Source organism: Mustela nigripes, chromosome X, assembly GCF_022355385.1.
Source record: "Mustela nigripes isolate SB6536 chromosome X, MUSNIG.SB6536, whole genome shotgun sequence".
Lineage (NCBI taxonomy): Eukaryota > Metazoa > Chordata > Mammalia > Carnivora > Mustelidae > Mustela > Mustela nigripes.
This window is the reverse complement of record NC_081575.1, coordinates 90,996,719-91,012,771: the sequence shown is the minus strand read 5'-3', so window position 1 is coordinate 91,012,771 and position 16,053 is coordinate 90,996,719. Positions and strand designations below refer to the sequence as shown.

Genomic DNA, 16,053 nt, shown 5'->3' with positions numbered 1-16,053 from the left:
CCATGCTGGTATCTTTATATCTATCATCTTGTTGAATCTTTTTTTTAAATTACATTTTATTTTTTTCAGTGTTTCAAGATTCATTGTTTATGCACTACACACCCTGTTGAATCTTCAAAACAATTATGTAAGAACCTTATTACCCCCATTTTAAGAAATCAAGAGACCAAGGCATAGTGGGTGAATTGTTGTCTCCAGCTGCACAGCTAATTCATGACAGCACCTAGCCTAGACATATCTGACAGCAAAACCAGAAGTCGGTGGGAGTTGTTAGAAAGCCTCAAATGCGAAAGCACAGGTATTGAGATCTGAAATGGTGGGACCTGTCCTTGTAGAAAACTCTCTGTTGGATCACTGAAGAGAAGTTATCAGTGTTGCCAAATTTGATTTCAGACTCTTGCATCCTGTCTGTTGTGCGAGCCGCCAGGTCAGTGGTGTTCTAGTGTTATGTTGTTGAAAGTCTACTGGAGAAGTTTGCATAGAATGGCAATAAGTACTAAGAGCAAAATCGTAGCACTAGTGGAGGATGTTAAAATTCAAATGCAAGACACAAGCACTATGTTTTTCAACTACTGGTATCAAAGGATTGTTGATTCAAAAGAGAGAAACTGTGTTTTCTGAAAGTGACTGGCTCTGACTACTTGATTCTTTCAAGTCTTCTCCCAAATGAAAATACCCCTTCAATGAAGAGAGCTCCACTCCTGTTTGTTTGTTTTTTAAGTGATTTTTCCCCCTCTCTCCTGCTAGGAAGCTGAAAAATGAACTCTTAGAAGCAAAACGTAGAAGTGGGAAGACTCAGCAACAAACGAACAGAGTCTGTGTTCACTGCCAGAGAAACCTGGGCTTAATATTTGACCGAGGAGATCCATGCCGGGCCTGCTCCCTGAGAGTGTGCAGCGAGTGTCGGGTCCCGGGCCTCGATGGCAGCTGGAAGTGCACTGTCTGTGCCAAAGTCGCGTGAGTTTCTCGCCTGTGTGTGGAAAGCCAGATTTGAGGATTGAAGGGTTTGGTGTGGGGAAAGAAAGAAGGAAAAGCATGTTTAAAATTCAGGGATAGAGAGTAGAATTAAAATCTAGCCCCACCCAGGGTTAGCAATGCCTTTGTAGAATTCTGGAGGAGTAGGGGTGAGCGTGAGCGAGCATACACGAGCAAAATAGAGACAGAGAATGGTATTTTTACTTTAAAAAATTTTTAGTTTTAAAATTGGAGGCTTCACAGAATGAGGTCTCTTTCTACATGTGAAAACCACCCACAAGCTTTCTTCACTTCTAGCCCCACCTGACTTCACACGTCTTCTCGGAGCCACAGACAACTCCCCAAGGCCATCCTTAGATGTCTGGGGTCACTCACAAGATGAGTATGAAATTACCATCCTGCTCTCCCTAGCAGCTGGGGGGGGGGGCAAAGCTTTTTCTGCCTCTACTGAAATGATCATATGGTTTCTGTCCTTTCTCTTATCTATGTGATATATCATTTTGATTGATTTGTGAATATTGAACCACTCTTGCATCCCAGGAATTAATTCCAGTTGATTATGGTGAGTGATTTCTTTAATTAAATTGTTGGATTCAGCTTGCTAGTGTTTTGTTGAGGATTTTGGCATCTTTGCTCATCGAATATATTGGCCTGTAGCGTTCTCTCTCTTTTAGTATCTTTATCTTGTTTTGGTGTCAGGGTTAAGCTGGCCTCATAGGATGAATTTGGAAGTTTTCCTTCTTCTACTATTTTTGTAGTACTTTGAGAAGACTAGGTAGTCACTCTCTGTAATCATCTGTGAAGGCATCTGGTCCTGGACTCTTGCTTATTGGAAGTCTTTCAATTACTCATTCAATTACAATTGCTGATAATCTGTTCAAATATTTTATTTCTTCCTGATTTAGTTTCGGAAAGTTACATGTTTCTACGAATTTATCCATTTCTTCAAGATTGTCCAGTTTGTTGGCATTTAATTTTTCATAATATCCTCTTATAATCTTTTTGTATTTCTGTCATGTTTGTTGTTATTGCTCTGTCATTTCTGACTTTATTTTACCTCTCTCTCTCTCTCACCTTTTCTCGATGATTCTGGCTAGAGGTTTATCATATTTATTGATCCTTTCAAATAACCAGCTCCTGGTTTCATTGATCTGTTCCATTGTTGTTTTTTTTTTTAAGCTCCTATTTCATTTATTTCTACTCTAATCTTTGTTATTTCCTTCCTTCTGCTGGTTTGGGGTTTTATTTGTTCTTTTCTAGCTCCTTTAGTTGTAAGGTTAGGTTGTTCATTGGAGAGTTTTATTGCTTCATGAGGTAGGCCTATATTGCTATAAACTTCCCTCATCGAACAGCTTTTGCTGCTTTCCAAACGTTTTAGACCATTGTGTTTTCATTTTCATTTGTCTCCATATACTTTTTATTTCCTCTTGGATTTCTTGATTGACCCATTTGTGGTTTAGTAGCTTGTCATTTAACCTCCATGTATTTGTGGTCTGTCCAGGTTTTTTCTTGTGGTTGATTTCTAGTTGCATATTGTTGTGGTCAGTAAAGGTACGTGGTATGACTTCAGTCTTTTTGAATTTGTTGTGACTTGTACTTTGGCCTAGTATGTAGTCTCTTCTGGAGAATGTTCCATGTGCACATGAAAAGAGTATGTATTCTGCTGATTTAGAATGGAATTTCTGAATATGTCTGTTAAATCTATCTGTCCAATGTGTCATTCAAAGACACTGTTTTCATTGTTGATTTTTCTGTTTGGATAATCTGTCTATTGATGAGAGTAGAATGTTAAAGTTCTCTACTATTATTGTGTTACTACTGATTAGTTCCTTTATGTTTGTTATTAACTGTTTTATGTATTTTGGGTGATGCCATGGTGGGAGCATAAATATTTACAATTGTTACATATTATTGGATTGTCCTCCTTATTATTATATAGTTTTCTTTGTCTCTTATAACAGTCTTTGTTGTAAAGTCTCTTTTGCCTGATAAAAGTATTGCTACCTTGGCATTCTTTTCACATTCTTTTGCATGATAAACGCTTTCCTATCCCTTCACTTTCAATCTGCCTGTGTCTTTAGGTCTGAAATCTGTCTCTTGTATGCAGCATATAGATCAGTCTTTCCTTTTTTATCAGTTCTGTCCCTCTGTATCTTTTGATTGGAGTGTTTAGTCCACTTACATTTGAAGTAATTGTTGATAGGTATGTACTTCTTGCCATTTTGTTATCTGTTTTGTGGTTCTTTTTGTCATTCTTAGTTCCTTTTTTTTTTTCCTCTGTACTCTCACGGTTTGCTGGTTTTCTTTAGTGATGTACTTGGATTCCTTTCTCATTTTTTGCATGTGTATTACTGATGTTTGGTTTGTGGTTACCATGAGGTTTGCATAGAACATCTTGTGCATATAGCCATCTATATTATATTAAGTTGATGGCCATTCAAGGTTGAACCTGTCCTTTGCCCCCCTCCTACAATGTTTCAGGTATGTATTGTCATACCTAACTTTCTATTATTTTGTGATTCTCTTGACTGATTTTTATAGATATGCTTAATCTTACTGCTTTTATGCTTCCTACTTTTCTTACTCCTGCTTATGGTCTTTGTTTTCCATTTGGAGTCCCCTTTCTTGTAAGGCTGGTTTAGTAGCCAGGAATTCCTTTAAATTTTGTTTGTCTCGGAAACTCTTTATCTCTTCTATTCTGAATGACACAGCCTGGCTGGTTAGAGTGTTGTTGGCTACAGGTTTTTTTCCTTCCGGCATTTTGACTGTATCATGTCACTCTGTTCTGGCCTATAATGTTGCTGTTAAAAAAGTCAGCTAATAGCCTTATGGGATTTCCCTTTTATGTAACAGTTTTCTTTTCTCATGCTGCTTTTAAAATTCTCTCTTTATCACTGCTTTGTGCCATTTTAATTACTACATGTCTTGGGTTGATTTTGTTGTGGACTCTCTGTGCCCCCTGGATCTGGATTTTTGTTTTGTTCTCCAGATTCAGGAAGTTTTCAGCCTCATTTCCTCAAATACATTTTCTGCCCCCTTTTCTGTCTCTTCTCCTTCTGGGATCCCTGGAATGTGAATGTTATTATGCTTAATGGTGTCACTGAGTTCCCTAAGTCTGTTTTTCCTTTTTTATTATTATTTTTCTCTTTCCTGTTCAGCTTGATTGCTGTCTACTACTCTGTCCGCCAAGTCACTAATCCATTCTTCTGCTTCCTCTAGTTTACTGTTCCCTGTAGTGTATTTTCAACTTCACTTATTAAATTCTTCATCTCTGATTGGTTCTTCTTTTTTTTATGTTTTCTATCTGTTTGTTAAGAATCTCTCTATGGTCCTCCACTCTTCTCAAATCCAGTGACTGTCTTTATGACCATTACTTTAAATTCTCTATCAGGCATATTACTTATCTCCATTTCATTAAGCTCTCTTGCTGTGATTTTGCCCTGTTCTTTCATTTAGGACCATCCTCTGTCTTCTCATTTTGTCTGACTCTTTGTGTCTGTTTCTGTGTTAAGAAAGTCAGCTACATTTCCTGCTCTTGCACGCACTCTCTCTCTCTCAATCTCTCCCCCCTTTTTTAAAGTAGGCTCCATGCCCAATATGGGGCTTGAACTCATAACCCCAAAGATCAAGAGTCACATGATCTAAGAACTGAACCCCTATATCTTCTTCTCTTGAAAGTAATAGCCTTACAAAGAAGAAATATTCTAGGGCCCTACAGTGTAACATACCATGTTCACCAGAACCTGGTTCTTCACAGGTGTCTCCTATGTGTGTGGTGTGTACACTACGATTGTGACTGAGCTGCTTTTGCCTTCAGTCAAGTTGTTTGCAATGGTGCTCTCTGCTTGTGTGTACACTACGATTGTGACTGAGCTGCTTTTGCCTTCAGTCAAGTTGTTTGCAATGGTGCTCTCTGCTTGTGGGCAGGGTGTGGTCCCTCTGGTGTCAACTGACCAGTCTGGGGCCCCCCTGGACTTGAGTTGGGTCAGACCAGACATTTGCAAGAAGTATAGTAGCCCTGAACAGCAGGGCACCTTCCCTGTGTTGTCTCCCTTGCTTTTGTTGGCGGGCAAGCTCTATAGTCAGACCAGGTGTCTGCCGCCAGCCCACGTTTGGGGCTGCCGTGGGACTGGGGTGTATGGTTATCTCCCCCTCTCTATGAAGCGGGAGTCGGTTTGGAGTGGTGCTGGTCCCTTTTGGGACTACTTGCACACTGCCAGTCTTACAGAACCACTTTGAATAGGGCCTGGTTAAAGAGCTTATTGGAGGGGGCAGGTTCATAGGAAGATACAAGGGCATGGCCCACTGTTAGCAAGTTGGCTCTCCCAAGTGTCTGTGTGTCTAGGTTGGGTGGGGGGTGATGGAGGGGGAAATGGTGACTGCCAGCTCTTTTGTTCTTAGAGAAGTCTCCCAGTGATCTGTACCCCTCTAGCACACGCTCTGAGATTAAACAGCTCATCGCCCTCCCCTATACCCCCAGGCACTTTTCAAACTGCTGCTTCTGTGATTTATCTCAGTGGGGCTCTTTGTTGTGCTGTCTCCTCAAGGATGGGGATTCAGGGTCCTTTTGCCCTCCTGGCAGTTCCGGAACCAAGCCCTCTGTGTCTTTAAGTCCCAGGAGTTAAGCCCTGCTGATTCTAAGACCTCACAAAATTAGGTCCCTCTGGTTTTCAAAGCCAAATGTTATGGGAATTCGTCTTCCTGGTGCAGGTTCTCCATGCCTGGGATGCCTGGGGTGGGGAGCTCCTCTGTTCCTCTCCCCTTTCCACGCCTGCAGTATCCCTCTCTCCCAGGGACAGTCCTATAGGTCCATTTAGCTCCCAACTGCATCTCTGCCCTTCTTTCTCTATTTGATGTGTCCTCTTACCTATATTTAGCTGTGGAGAGTCTGTCCTGCCAGGCTTTGGGTCATTCTCTTGGTTACATTCACTGATGTGGGTGTTATCTAGTTTTATCTGTGGGATGAGGTGAGCTTAGGGTCCTCCTGCTCCACCACCTTCCCCAGAAGTCCAAAATCTCATTTTCTAAGCGGAATTTAATCATCTGCAAGTTAGGATGCAAAAAGTAATTTGGATGTCTTCTTTTCCCATGAAATCAAATTATTTCCTTTGGCTATTTCTCCACCTACCTATTTGGAAAAACTACCAATAATGCACTTTGCTTTCTGGTTAAAAGTATCGTGATACATCTGTGAGTCAAGTAAGTAATGTACAAATTGCTGTTTTCAGTCTTGGACGCTTCTTAGCTTGCCTGAGTGGGTTGTAATAGCTTTCTGCTATAATGGTATTATAAAGATTCTTGTACTTGTCTCTTGGTCCACACGTGTATGCATTTCTGTTGGATATTGACGTGGGACTAAAATGGCTGTGTCATAGAATATGTATGTGTTCAATTTCACTAGATGATGCCAGATGACTTTACAAAGTGGTTGTGTCATGTTACCATCTCGCTAGCAATGCACCAGAGTGGTGGTTATTTATATTTTTACTTTTTGGTTTTTGTTTTTATAATTTTATTGGGTGTGTCGTAGATTTACATTTCATTACTCATGAGAATATTATCAGATATTTTTTGACCATTTAAACATCTCTTTTTGTGAAGTGCTAGTTCAAGTCTGCTTATGTTTCTATCGTCTGTCTTTTACTAACTCAGTGGAAGAACCTCTTTATATATTCCGCATACAAACGATGTTGGTTCTTTCTGTTACAGATACGATTTGAAGAACAGAAATCTCTAATTCTTAGTAACTTAATTTATCTTTTCTTATTTGATTAGTGGGGGGGGGGTCTGTATCCTGTCAAAGAAATCTTCCCCTAACTCCCAAGTCATGAAAATATTCTTCTATGTGATCTTCTGTATTGTTACTGAGTTAACATTCACCTTTAGCCCTACAGTCTACCTGGAACTGATTTTTGTGTATGCTATGAGCTAGGGATTTATTTTTCTGTTTGAATATATATATGTACATGACTCAGGACCATTAATTAGAATGACCATCACTTTTTCACTGATCTACAGTGTCACTTTCATAAACCAAGTATTATTTATGCCTGCTCTAAAAGGTGTCTAACATTGTGCCAGTGCCACAGTATTTTGATTATTGTAGTTTTATATAAAAGTTTTATATCCAGTGGACTTGCAACCTGTTTTTTGTTCAGGTTGCCCTGGCTGTTATAGGCCCCTGGTATTTTCATATAAATTTTAAGAATCAACCTAACAATTTCCACAAAATAAACCCTACTGGTATTTCTTATAGGGATCGTATTATATCAATAGATACTTTTGGTGAGTATTGACATCTTTTAAAACTTAGTCTCTCAATATGGAAACACTATGGCCTTTCCATTTATTTGCTTTTAATTTCTTTCAATAATATTTTATAGTCTTGTGGTACAAGTCTAAAACATTATTAAATTTATTCCAAGTATTTGGCTTTTATGTTATTACAGATATAATCTTTCTTAAATTTTATTTTTTAACTGTTGGTGTGTGGAAATGCAATTGATTTGGGTAGTCTGACCCTGTCTTTAGAAATGTTGTTGAATTTACTTCTAATCTGTAACCGTTTTTGTGGAGCCTTTATTTATATACAATCCTATCATCTGTGAAGAATGACAGTTCTATTTCTTGTTTTGTAACATTTGTATCTTTTTGCCATATTGCGTATTTGTTTTTAATTTTATTGCTTTCTGCCTTCTTTATTTCCTTCTTTTTACTTTCTTTGGGTTTATTATATTTTTCATTAATTTCTTGTGTCATGGATATTTAATTTAAAAATTGTGAGTATAATTGATATGTTTAAGAAAAGTCATTCTAAGCATGGCTAATCTATAAGAGAAGGTTATCTGAGAACACTGTCATTCAGCTTTTCCCTATGGTATTTGATGAATTTTAGGTGAATAAGTATTATATCCTCATGTCTCCATATGGAATCCTCTCTATGACTTTTGCTCTGGACTGAGATTTGGATCCCAGATTCTTCTCAAGTAACTCTAACATTGTGATGACTCAAACTTTTCCAGTTTCTATATTCCCTGATATTTCAATGGATATAGTCTTATCCTTTTGGTATATCCAGGTTCCATATGTTATATCTCATTCTGCTTTTTCTTACATTAATTATGTTTAGATGTTTGATTTTGTAGCCTTTGTATTCTCTAATATATGCATTTAAGGACACATATTTTCCTGTTTTCACTGCTTTAACTACATCCCCTCCATTTTTATATCAATCATATTTCAGAAATTTATTTCATTCTGTTGTCTAATTTCCATCTTTTTCCTTAATTATGAGTTCTTTATAATTGTCTTTTGCTTCCAGTTCTGTGGGATTTTTCTGTATCTCTTTTTGATATCGATTGCTAGCTTAATTCCATTGCGGTCAAAGAACATACTTTATGTGATTTCAATCTTTGAAATTTGGCCCAGCGAATGGTCAGTTTTGCTCAGTGTTTCTTACACCATTGAAAAAAGAATTCTGCAGTTGTTTATTTGAATAACCTAGATATGTTCATAAATGATGTTTGTTAATTGTGTTGTCCAAATACCACGTATCCTTACTGATCGTTTTTTCTCTGTATTCTATCTGATATTGAGAGGTATATACTAAACTCTCTCAATAATGATTGTGGGTTTTCTATTTGATCCTTTTAGTTCTGATAATATTTTCTTTATATATGTTGAAATGGTAGTCTTGCATGCTTAAATATTTTGGATTGTGTGATATTTTATGGGTGTGCAGAAACCTTTTTCGTTATGAAAACTCCATCCTGATGTCTAGTTCTGATTTTTTTCTTAAAGTTCACTTTCTTTGTTGTTATGGCAGCAGCAGCGTTGTGTGTGTGTGTGTGTGTGTGTGTTTCTTTCAGTGTGTGTTTGGTAAATCCTCTTTTATTCTTTTATTTTTGACCATTCTCTTTCCTTATATTTAAGGTGTATCTCTTATAAGTAGCATGTAATTGTGCATGTATGTGTTAAATCCTGTCCAACAATTGTTGTCATTAAGATATTTATTCCATTTGTACTAACAAAATTACTTATATATTTTACTTAAAATGTGTCACCTACATACTCACTCTCTGTCCCATCTGTTCCATTGTTTTTTATATTTCTTTTCCTTAATTTCAGTTGTCTATATATTTTTTCTGTTTCTCTCCTCTATTATTTAAAAATTTTTTATCACTTATATAATGATTACTCTAGAAATTACAACATACACTCTTGACTTATTAAAATCTAGTATAAATTAGTACCTTTGGCACTTCTGACACAGTACCAGAATCTTAAAATCCTTTAACTCCTTTTACTCCCCTTCTAGTGCTATAGTACATTTTAAATATCTGTATATCTGTTTGTATCTGTACACATGTACATACATATGGATTTATACTTAGAGAGATTTGCACACATACATACTTTCTCTTAGTCCGTTCAGACAGCTTTAAGAGAATAACATAGACAGGGTGGCTTATAAGCAACAGAAATTTATTTCACACAGTCTTTGGACTGGGAAGACCAAGATCAAGGTTCTGGCAGGTATGTTGTCTTCTGAGGGCCTGCTTCCTGGTTCATAGATAGTTGTGTTCTCATCCTCACATTGTGAAAGGGGCAAGGGAGCTCCCTGTAGTTTCTTTATAAGGGGAGCAGTCACCCGCTAAAGGCTCCACCCTCAAATACCATCACAATAGGATTATGTTTCAACATGAATTATGAGGGGGACACAGACATTCAGATTGATATGACTAACGTATAACCTATACTAATGTAATAATACATCATGTAGACTAACAATAATATCCCACAAGATATTATTTTTTTATAGTCTGTATTCACTTAGATTTCCATTCCATTATTACTACATTTCTGTGTTTCTTTCTGGTTAAAGGAACCCTTCAGTATTTTTTTTTAGTGGAGTTCTCCTAGTGATAAATATTCTCAGTTTTTGTTTTTCTTCACAATGCTTTATTTTACTCTTAATTTTCAAGCATGTTTTTGCTTGTTATTGAATTCTAGGTTAGAAGTTATTAAGTTTCACTCATTTGAAGACATTATTCCATTGGCTTTTTGTTTCCAATGTTTCTGTTAAGAAATCCAAAGTCAGGGGCTCCTGGGTGGCTCAGTGGGTGAAAGCCTCTGCCTTTGGCTCAGGTCGTGATCCCAGGGTCCTGGGATGGAGGTCCACATTGGGCTCTCTGCTCAGTGGGGAGCTTGCTTCCCCCCCGCCACATTCCTCTCTGCCTTCTTGTGATCTTTCTCTCTCTGTCAAATAAGTAAATAATCTTTTAAAAAAGAGAGAGATCCGATGTCACTATGCTGTTGCTTTTTTGAAAGTACTGTTGACCCTTGAACAATGTGGATTAGGGACACTGACCCCCCCCCCACACACATAGTCAAAAATCCATGTATAACTTTTGACTCTGTGAAAACTTAATAGACTTTGTTGACCAGAAGCCTTACCAATAATATGTACAGTTCATTAGCATATACTGTGTATGTTACCAGTATTATATACTGTATTTTGACAATAAAGTAAACAAGAAAAAAAGTTTTATTAAGAAAATCATAAGAGAAAATACATTTATAGTACTGTATTATATTTATCAATAATGTAAATTTCCATCATCTGTTTATAGGATGAACCATCTGTCAGTCCCTATACCAGTATTGTCCTCTATGATATAAAATACTGTAGATGTTAGGGGCATATGGGTGGCTCAGTTGGTTAAGCAGCTTACTCTTAATTTCAGCTTGGGTCATGATCCCAGGGTCCTGGGGTCAGGCCCTGCATCTGGCCTCACACTCAGCAGTGTTTGCTTGAGGATTCTCGCTCTCCCTCTCCCTCTGCCTCTCCCTCTGCTCACATGTGCGCTCTCTCTAAAATAAATAAATCGCGGGGCGCCTGGGTGGCTCAGTGGGTTAAGCCACTGCCTTCGGCTCAGGTCATGATCTCAGGGTCCTGGGATCGAGTCCCACATCGGGCTCTCTGCTCAGCAGGGAGCCTGCTTCCTCCTCTCTCTCTGCCTGCCTCTCTGCCTACTTGTGATCTCTCTCTGTCAAATAAATAAATAAAATCTTAAAAAAAAAATACTCTAAAAAAAAAAATAAAATAATAAATAAATAAATAAATAAATAGATCGTTAAAAAATACGGTAGACATTACATATCTTATTAACATTAGACCTCAAAAGATAATGTGAAAAAGAAATTTGCATTTATTTATAGGTATGATGACTCATGCATTGATAATGAGGAAGAAGCAATATGATTGCTTTTTGGTGGCCTAATGTAATTGATACTCTTGCTTTGTGGTAGCCTAGCCTATACATGAATGAATGAATTGTTAGACAATTTTTTATGGTGTATGGTATTAGAGTCATATTAATAATACAGCTTGGGGAACATTGTTACTTTTTTAAAACCACTTACCTGTAATGATAGGCTGATACACAATTTCTCCAACTAGGAGAGAGAAGCTTAATGTAGGGTAATATAACAGTAAGAAAACTAATGAAAGGCTTCTCCTTTAACAGTGATGGCATCTTCAGTGGTGTAGTTCTCCCATGCTCTCATGTTTTCTCTATCAGGGTTCTCTTCCATAATGTTGACAGTCCATTCCATAGAGTACCATGTATAACAAGTCTTAAATGTCCTTATGGCCCTCTGATCTGAGGCTGAAGTAGAGACATTATATTTAAGTGGCAAATGGACCACTTCAGTGCCCTTGGTGTGGAACTCATGGGATTCTGGGTAGCCAGGGGCATTGTCCAATATCAAAAGAACTTGAAAAGGCAGTCCCTTACTGGCAGGCTATTTCCTGACTTCAGGGACAAAGCATGGATGAAATCAGTTTAGAAGTAGGGTTCTCATTGATCAGGCATTCTTGTTCTACAACCAAAACACTAGCAGCTAATGTTTATCTTTTCCCTCCAAGGTTCTGGGGTTGCTTTACAATAAGGGCAGTCCTGTTCATAAACCAAACCGCACTTTCATAAAACAATACAGTCAGCCTATTTCTTCCTGCCTTAAATCCTAGTGCTTGTTTCTCTTCATTAGTAACAAATGTCCTTTGTGGCATTTTTTTTTCTCGCAAAATAGGGCACTTTCACCTGCATTAAAAACCTGCTCTAGCAAATATCCTTTCTCCTCAGTGAGTATGTAAGTAACATCTAGGAACTCATCTGCTGCTGCTTAGTTGGCCAAAGCTGATTCTCTTGTTATCTTGACCTTTTTTTTTAAAGTCAAACCTCTTTATGAAATTATCAAGCCATCCTTTGTGGGCATTAAATTCTCCATCTTTAGATCATTCACCTTCCTTTTGCTTTAGGTTATCATATAAAGATTTCATTTTTTCCCCAAATGATTAGAATCTATAGGTTATGCCTTTCTTCTAGCAATCTTGCACCTACATAAAATCTGCATTTTCATTATGAGCTAGGTATTTTTCAAAAAGCGCCAAGGTTTTTGCACCTGCTGGTTCTAACTGCAGCAAGGGCTTCATGAGTTTCTTTTTCTTTTTTTTTTTTATGGTCTTCCACTGGCTTCATATGTCTTGAACTGCTGGCTAAGCACAGCTACAGACCTCAATCTTCGTGCCTGTCAAGCAATTCGTCCTTTCCTTATGATGCCATGTCTTTTCTCTGCTTCTTGGGAGCACTTGCAGCATCACTAGTGGCACTTGGTATGGGTCCAGTGGTGTTGTTGGAAGTTTGAGGTATTGCACTAAAACAACAAATAGGAAAACCATGAGTGATCACTTTTTCTTGGGATATGCGGTTTACTGTAGAGATAACCGTCCATGTGATGATGACTAGTGTCACATGGCATGCACTTGCAACACTGGAGCTCACCACGGTAGCAACAGGAGGGGACTACAAAATTACTACATCAGAACAGTTTATACTACAAGTAATTTCATGCAGTCGTGCTTTAATCCTTCATCTTGACATTTGCTTACATTTTTCTCAACTGCAAAGAGTACCCTGTATGGTCTGTAAGTCTTTGCATAAATTCTGATAAACTTTAACTGTTGATAATATATTTGTATGTATTTTATGATATTAAATGATAAGACAGACTAGTGTCTGCATATATTTTATGCATTCATGACATACCTAAATTTTTCTTGATTTTTAAGAAATTATTTCCAGGCTGTGCAGTTCATCTGTGAGTTTTTTCAAATTGTCACTAAACTTCAAAAATTTTACCAGTATTTTGGAAAAAATCTACATGTAAGTGAACCCATGCTGTTTAAAGTTGAGTTGTCCAAGAATCAATTGTACCAGTAGTTTCCATTGCCTCCTTTTAATATCTTCCTCTTTTCTGTTGGATTTACACGGTTTCTATAACACATCTAGCCTATGTCTGCTTTTCTTTATATTTGTACATTTTGAGGTATCTAGAATGTCTTAAGTCTGCATCTATTAATATCTTTTGTCATATTTGAATATTGCTCACATAACATCTCTTCACATATTGCTCTTTCCCCTCTCTCTCCTCCAGATACTCCAAATATGTATCTTAGTTTTATTCAATAGCTTTCATGTATCTCTTATACTTCTTTCCACATTTTATCCCTTTATATCTCTGAATTCGTTTTGTATATTTTTTCTGATCTTTCAATTCACTAATCTTATGCTTGACTATGTCTAATTTGCTGCTGAGCACAGCTCTTTAATTCATTAATTCAGTTGTGTTTTTCAGTTTTAGATTTTTCTTTTTAAAAATTTTTAAATTAATTTTTTTCAGTTTTAGATTTTTTTGTTTTGCTTTTGTTATGTTTCTGGCTCTCTGCTGACTTTCATCCTTTCCCTGTAATTTCTTGGAAAAATTATAATTACTTAAAAGTCTATGAATGATCATTCTATTTTCTGAGTCCCTTATGGGACTGATCTGTTTGTTTTTCTTGGTTTTGGTCATATCCTGTTTTCTCATAAACCTGGTAACTTTTGACTGATGGACAAAGTATTTGAAAAATTGTAAAAATTGGCGAGACTCTCTGTAACAATATGTATCAATTGAGAGCGTGTATTTTACTTCCAGGAGGGGAAGAAAACAGGACCACTGAATATTCAAGATTATATTAATCAAATCAGAGATTGAGCTGATTTCAGAATTGGAGTTCTTCCTCTGTGAGAGCTGATCTTGTTTTGGGTCCCATTTACTCCTCAGGAATAGTCCTTCAAGGTCTCAAAGTATACTGATTATGTAAGAGAGGCAATTGATTTTAGATTTTATAAATAGTGGAAATTAGAAAATTAAGAGGTTAGGATGTGTATAAGGAGTTAATAGAGTTGGGATGAGTATCAAAGTTTATTTCTTCACCCAGCTCTTTTTCCATAAAATGCTGTCAAGGTGGGGTTTACCATTTCAGGGCAATGAAGAAGAAAATGGAATTTTAATAAATGACTGACTTTCCAGTTGCAGAGTCTGAAGACTTATAAGGAATTTCTCAATAACTATTTTTCTAATCTTATACAGTATTTTTATTTGATTCCTAGTATTAAATCATTTCTATTTCTTATTCCATTACTGTTCTCCCTCCAACACTGGACCCTCATTTGCTCAGACAATAGTAACTAGGGACTGTGAGTCATGAGCCCTTCAATCAATCAGGAGTTGTCTCGAGCTTCTATATGGGAAGAGGAATTTTGTTTTTAGCCTCTGAATGCCACTTGTAATCACTGAAGCATACTTCTCAGTGTAAGACCCTAGGGTCTTACACTGGTGTATTCACACACTGGTAATTGAAAGTTTTGCCATCAGCTGGTCTGCTAGACAGCATAGATGGTAATTGCAGGTCTGATTGACATAAACTTTCCTCTAAATCTTGTCAGATCAACATTCGGTTATAGTAATAAGAGAGAAGTTTTAAATGTGGTAAGTCAATGGAATTTGGAAGTTGTTTGTTATGGAAGCCACTCTACCCAAACTAATACACCCCTTCCTGTGTTTTTTTTTACCTTACTGCATGTATGCTATGTATTTTACTTATTATTCCTGTTTATTATCTTTCTTCGTCCATTAGAATATAAGCTTTATAACCACGAGGGCACAGATTTTTATCGACAGTGTTCACTGATGTAGTTCTAGTACCTAAAAGAAGGCCTGTAGTGAGTACTCAGTGTACATAGTGACTGTTAACGATGGATGGATAAGCAAAGGAATGGATACACGGGTGAGTGAATGAGTGAGTGAGTGAGTAGATGGCAGGTTTCCACTTAAAGCATTTCAGGTTTAAGCAATTTTGGAACAAATGTGGTTTTCTTCTGTCAGCCGCATGGGATTGAAAAAAATACAAAAAAATCCATGAGCTATACCAACTACATTTATCCTCAGAACAGAGTAAATTCTCAGCTGTCACAGAAAGTTATAATACCAGTTGTTGTCAGAAGAGTGTAAGAATAAATAATAATGATTTGAAAGTGCTGTGTCTTCCTTAGTAGATATCAGTGCATTAATATAGAACTTCTGAATCACTGTACTACATATATTGATGAAACAATAACTTAACAAACACATCCATCCACCTGTCCAGTTGATCCATCCATGCATCAACCCATCGATTCTTCCCTTCTATAATATTTATTGATAACCTATTGATAGAGAAGGAGTTGCAGATACAAAGATGAATAAAACATGGACCACCCTGAATGGTTTCACAGTCAGAGAAGGAAGATGATTTCATTACAGTATTGTCTTCTCAGTAGCATAAATGCTGTTTTTATGCTTTCAAATGTCTGGAGGCAGAAACAGAGCTTTCAATTAATTCTTACGCTTCTGCAACAACTTACATCCTTCTGTGACAGCTGGAAATTTACATGATGAGTGTCTAATTTGACTTCTCCAAGTCCCTCCTTATTTTTAAAGCTGAAAATAGACCATTGCTGCTCTACTATCCCTACTCCTAGTCTGTGTGATCTCTGAGACTTCAACTATTTGTCAGGATTAGAAATATCTTATTTGCTGTCTATGGAGTGGTTTTCAAAAAGGAAGCATGGATGATATTTTCTTGGCAGTGAACACCCTTTGTTTGTTGGGAGGGAATGCTCCAGCAGCCACTGGGCTGTCTCCATGCTTAAT

At 37.2% G+C, this 16,053-nt stretch overlaps 1 protein-coding gene across 1 annotated transcript in view; it reads left to right on the top strand.

The window, feature by feature from the left end:
• Nucleotides 1-16,053, top strand: part of SYTL5 (synaptotagmin like 5) — a 103,585-nt gene that overhangs the window by 17,618 nt on the left and 69,914 nt on the right. The window contains exon 2 of the mRNA XM_059384564.1: nt 748-957. Coding sequence (XP_059240547.1) covers nt 748-957 — 210 coding nt within the window. The remainder of the gene's footprint in view (nt 1-747; nt 958-16,053) is intronic.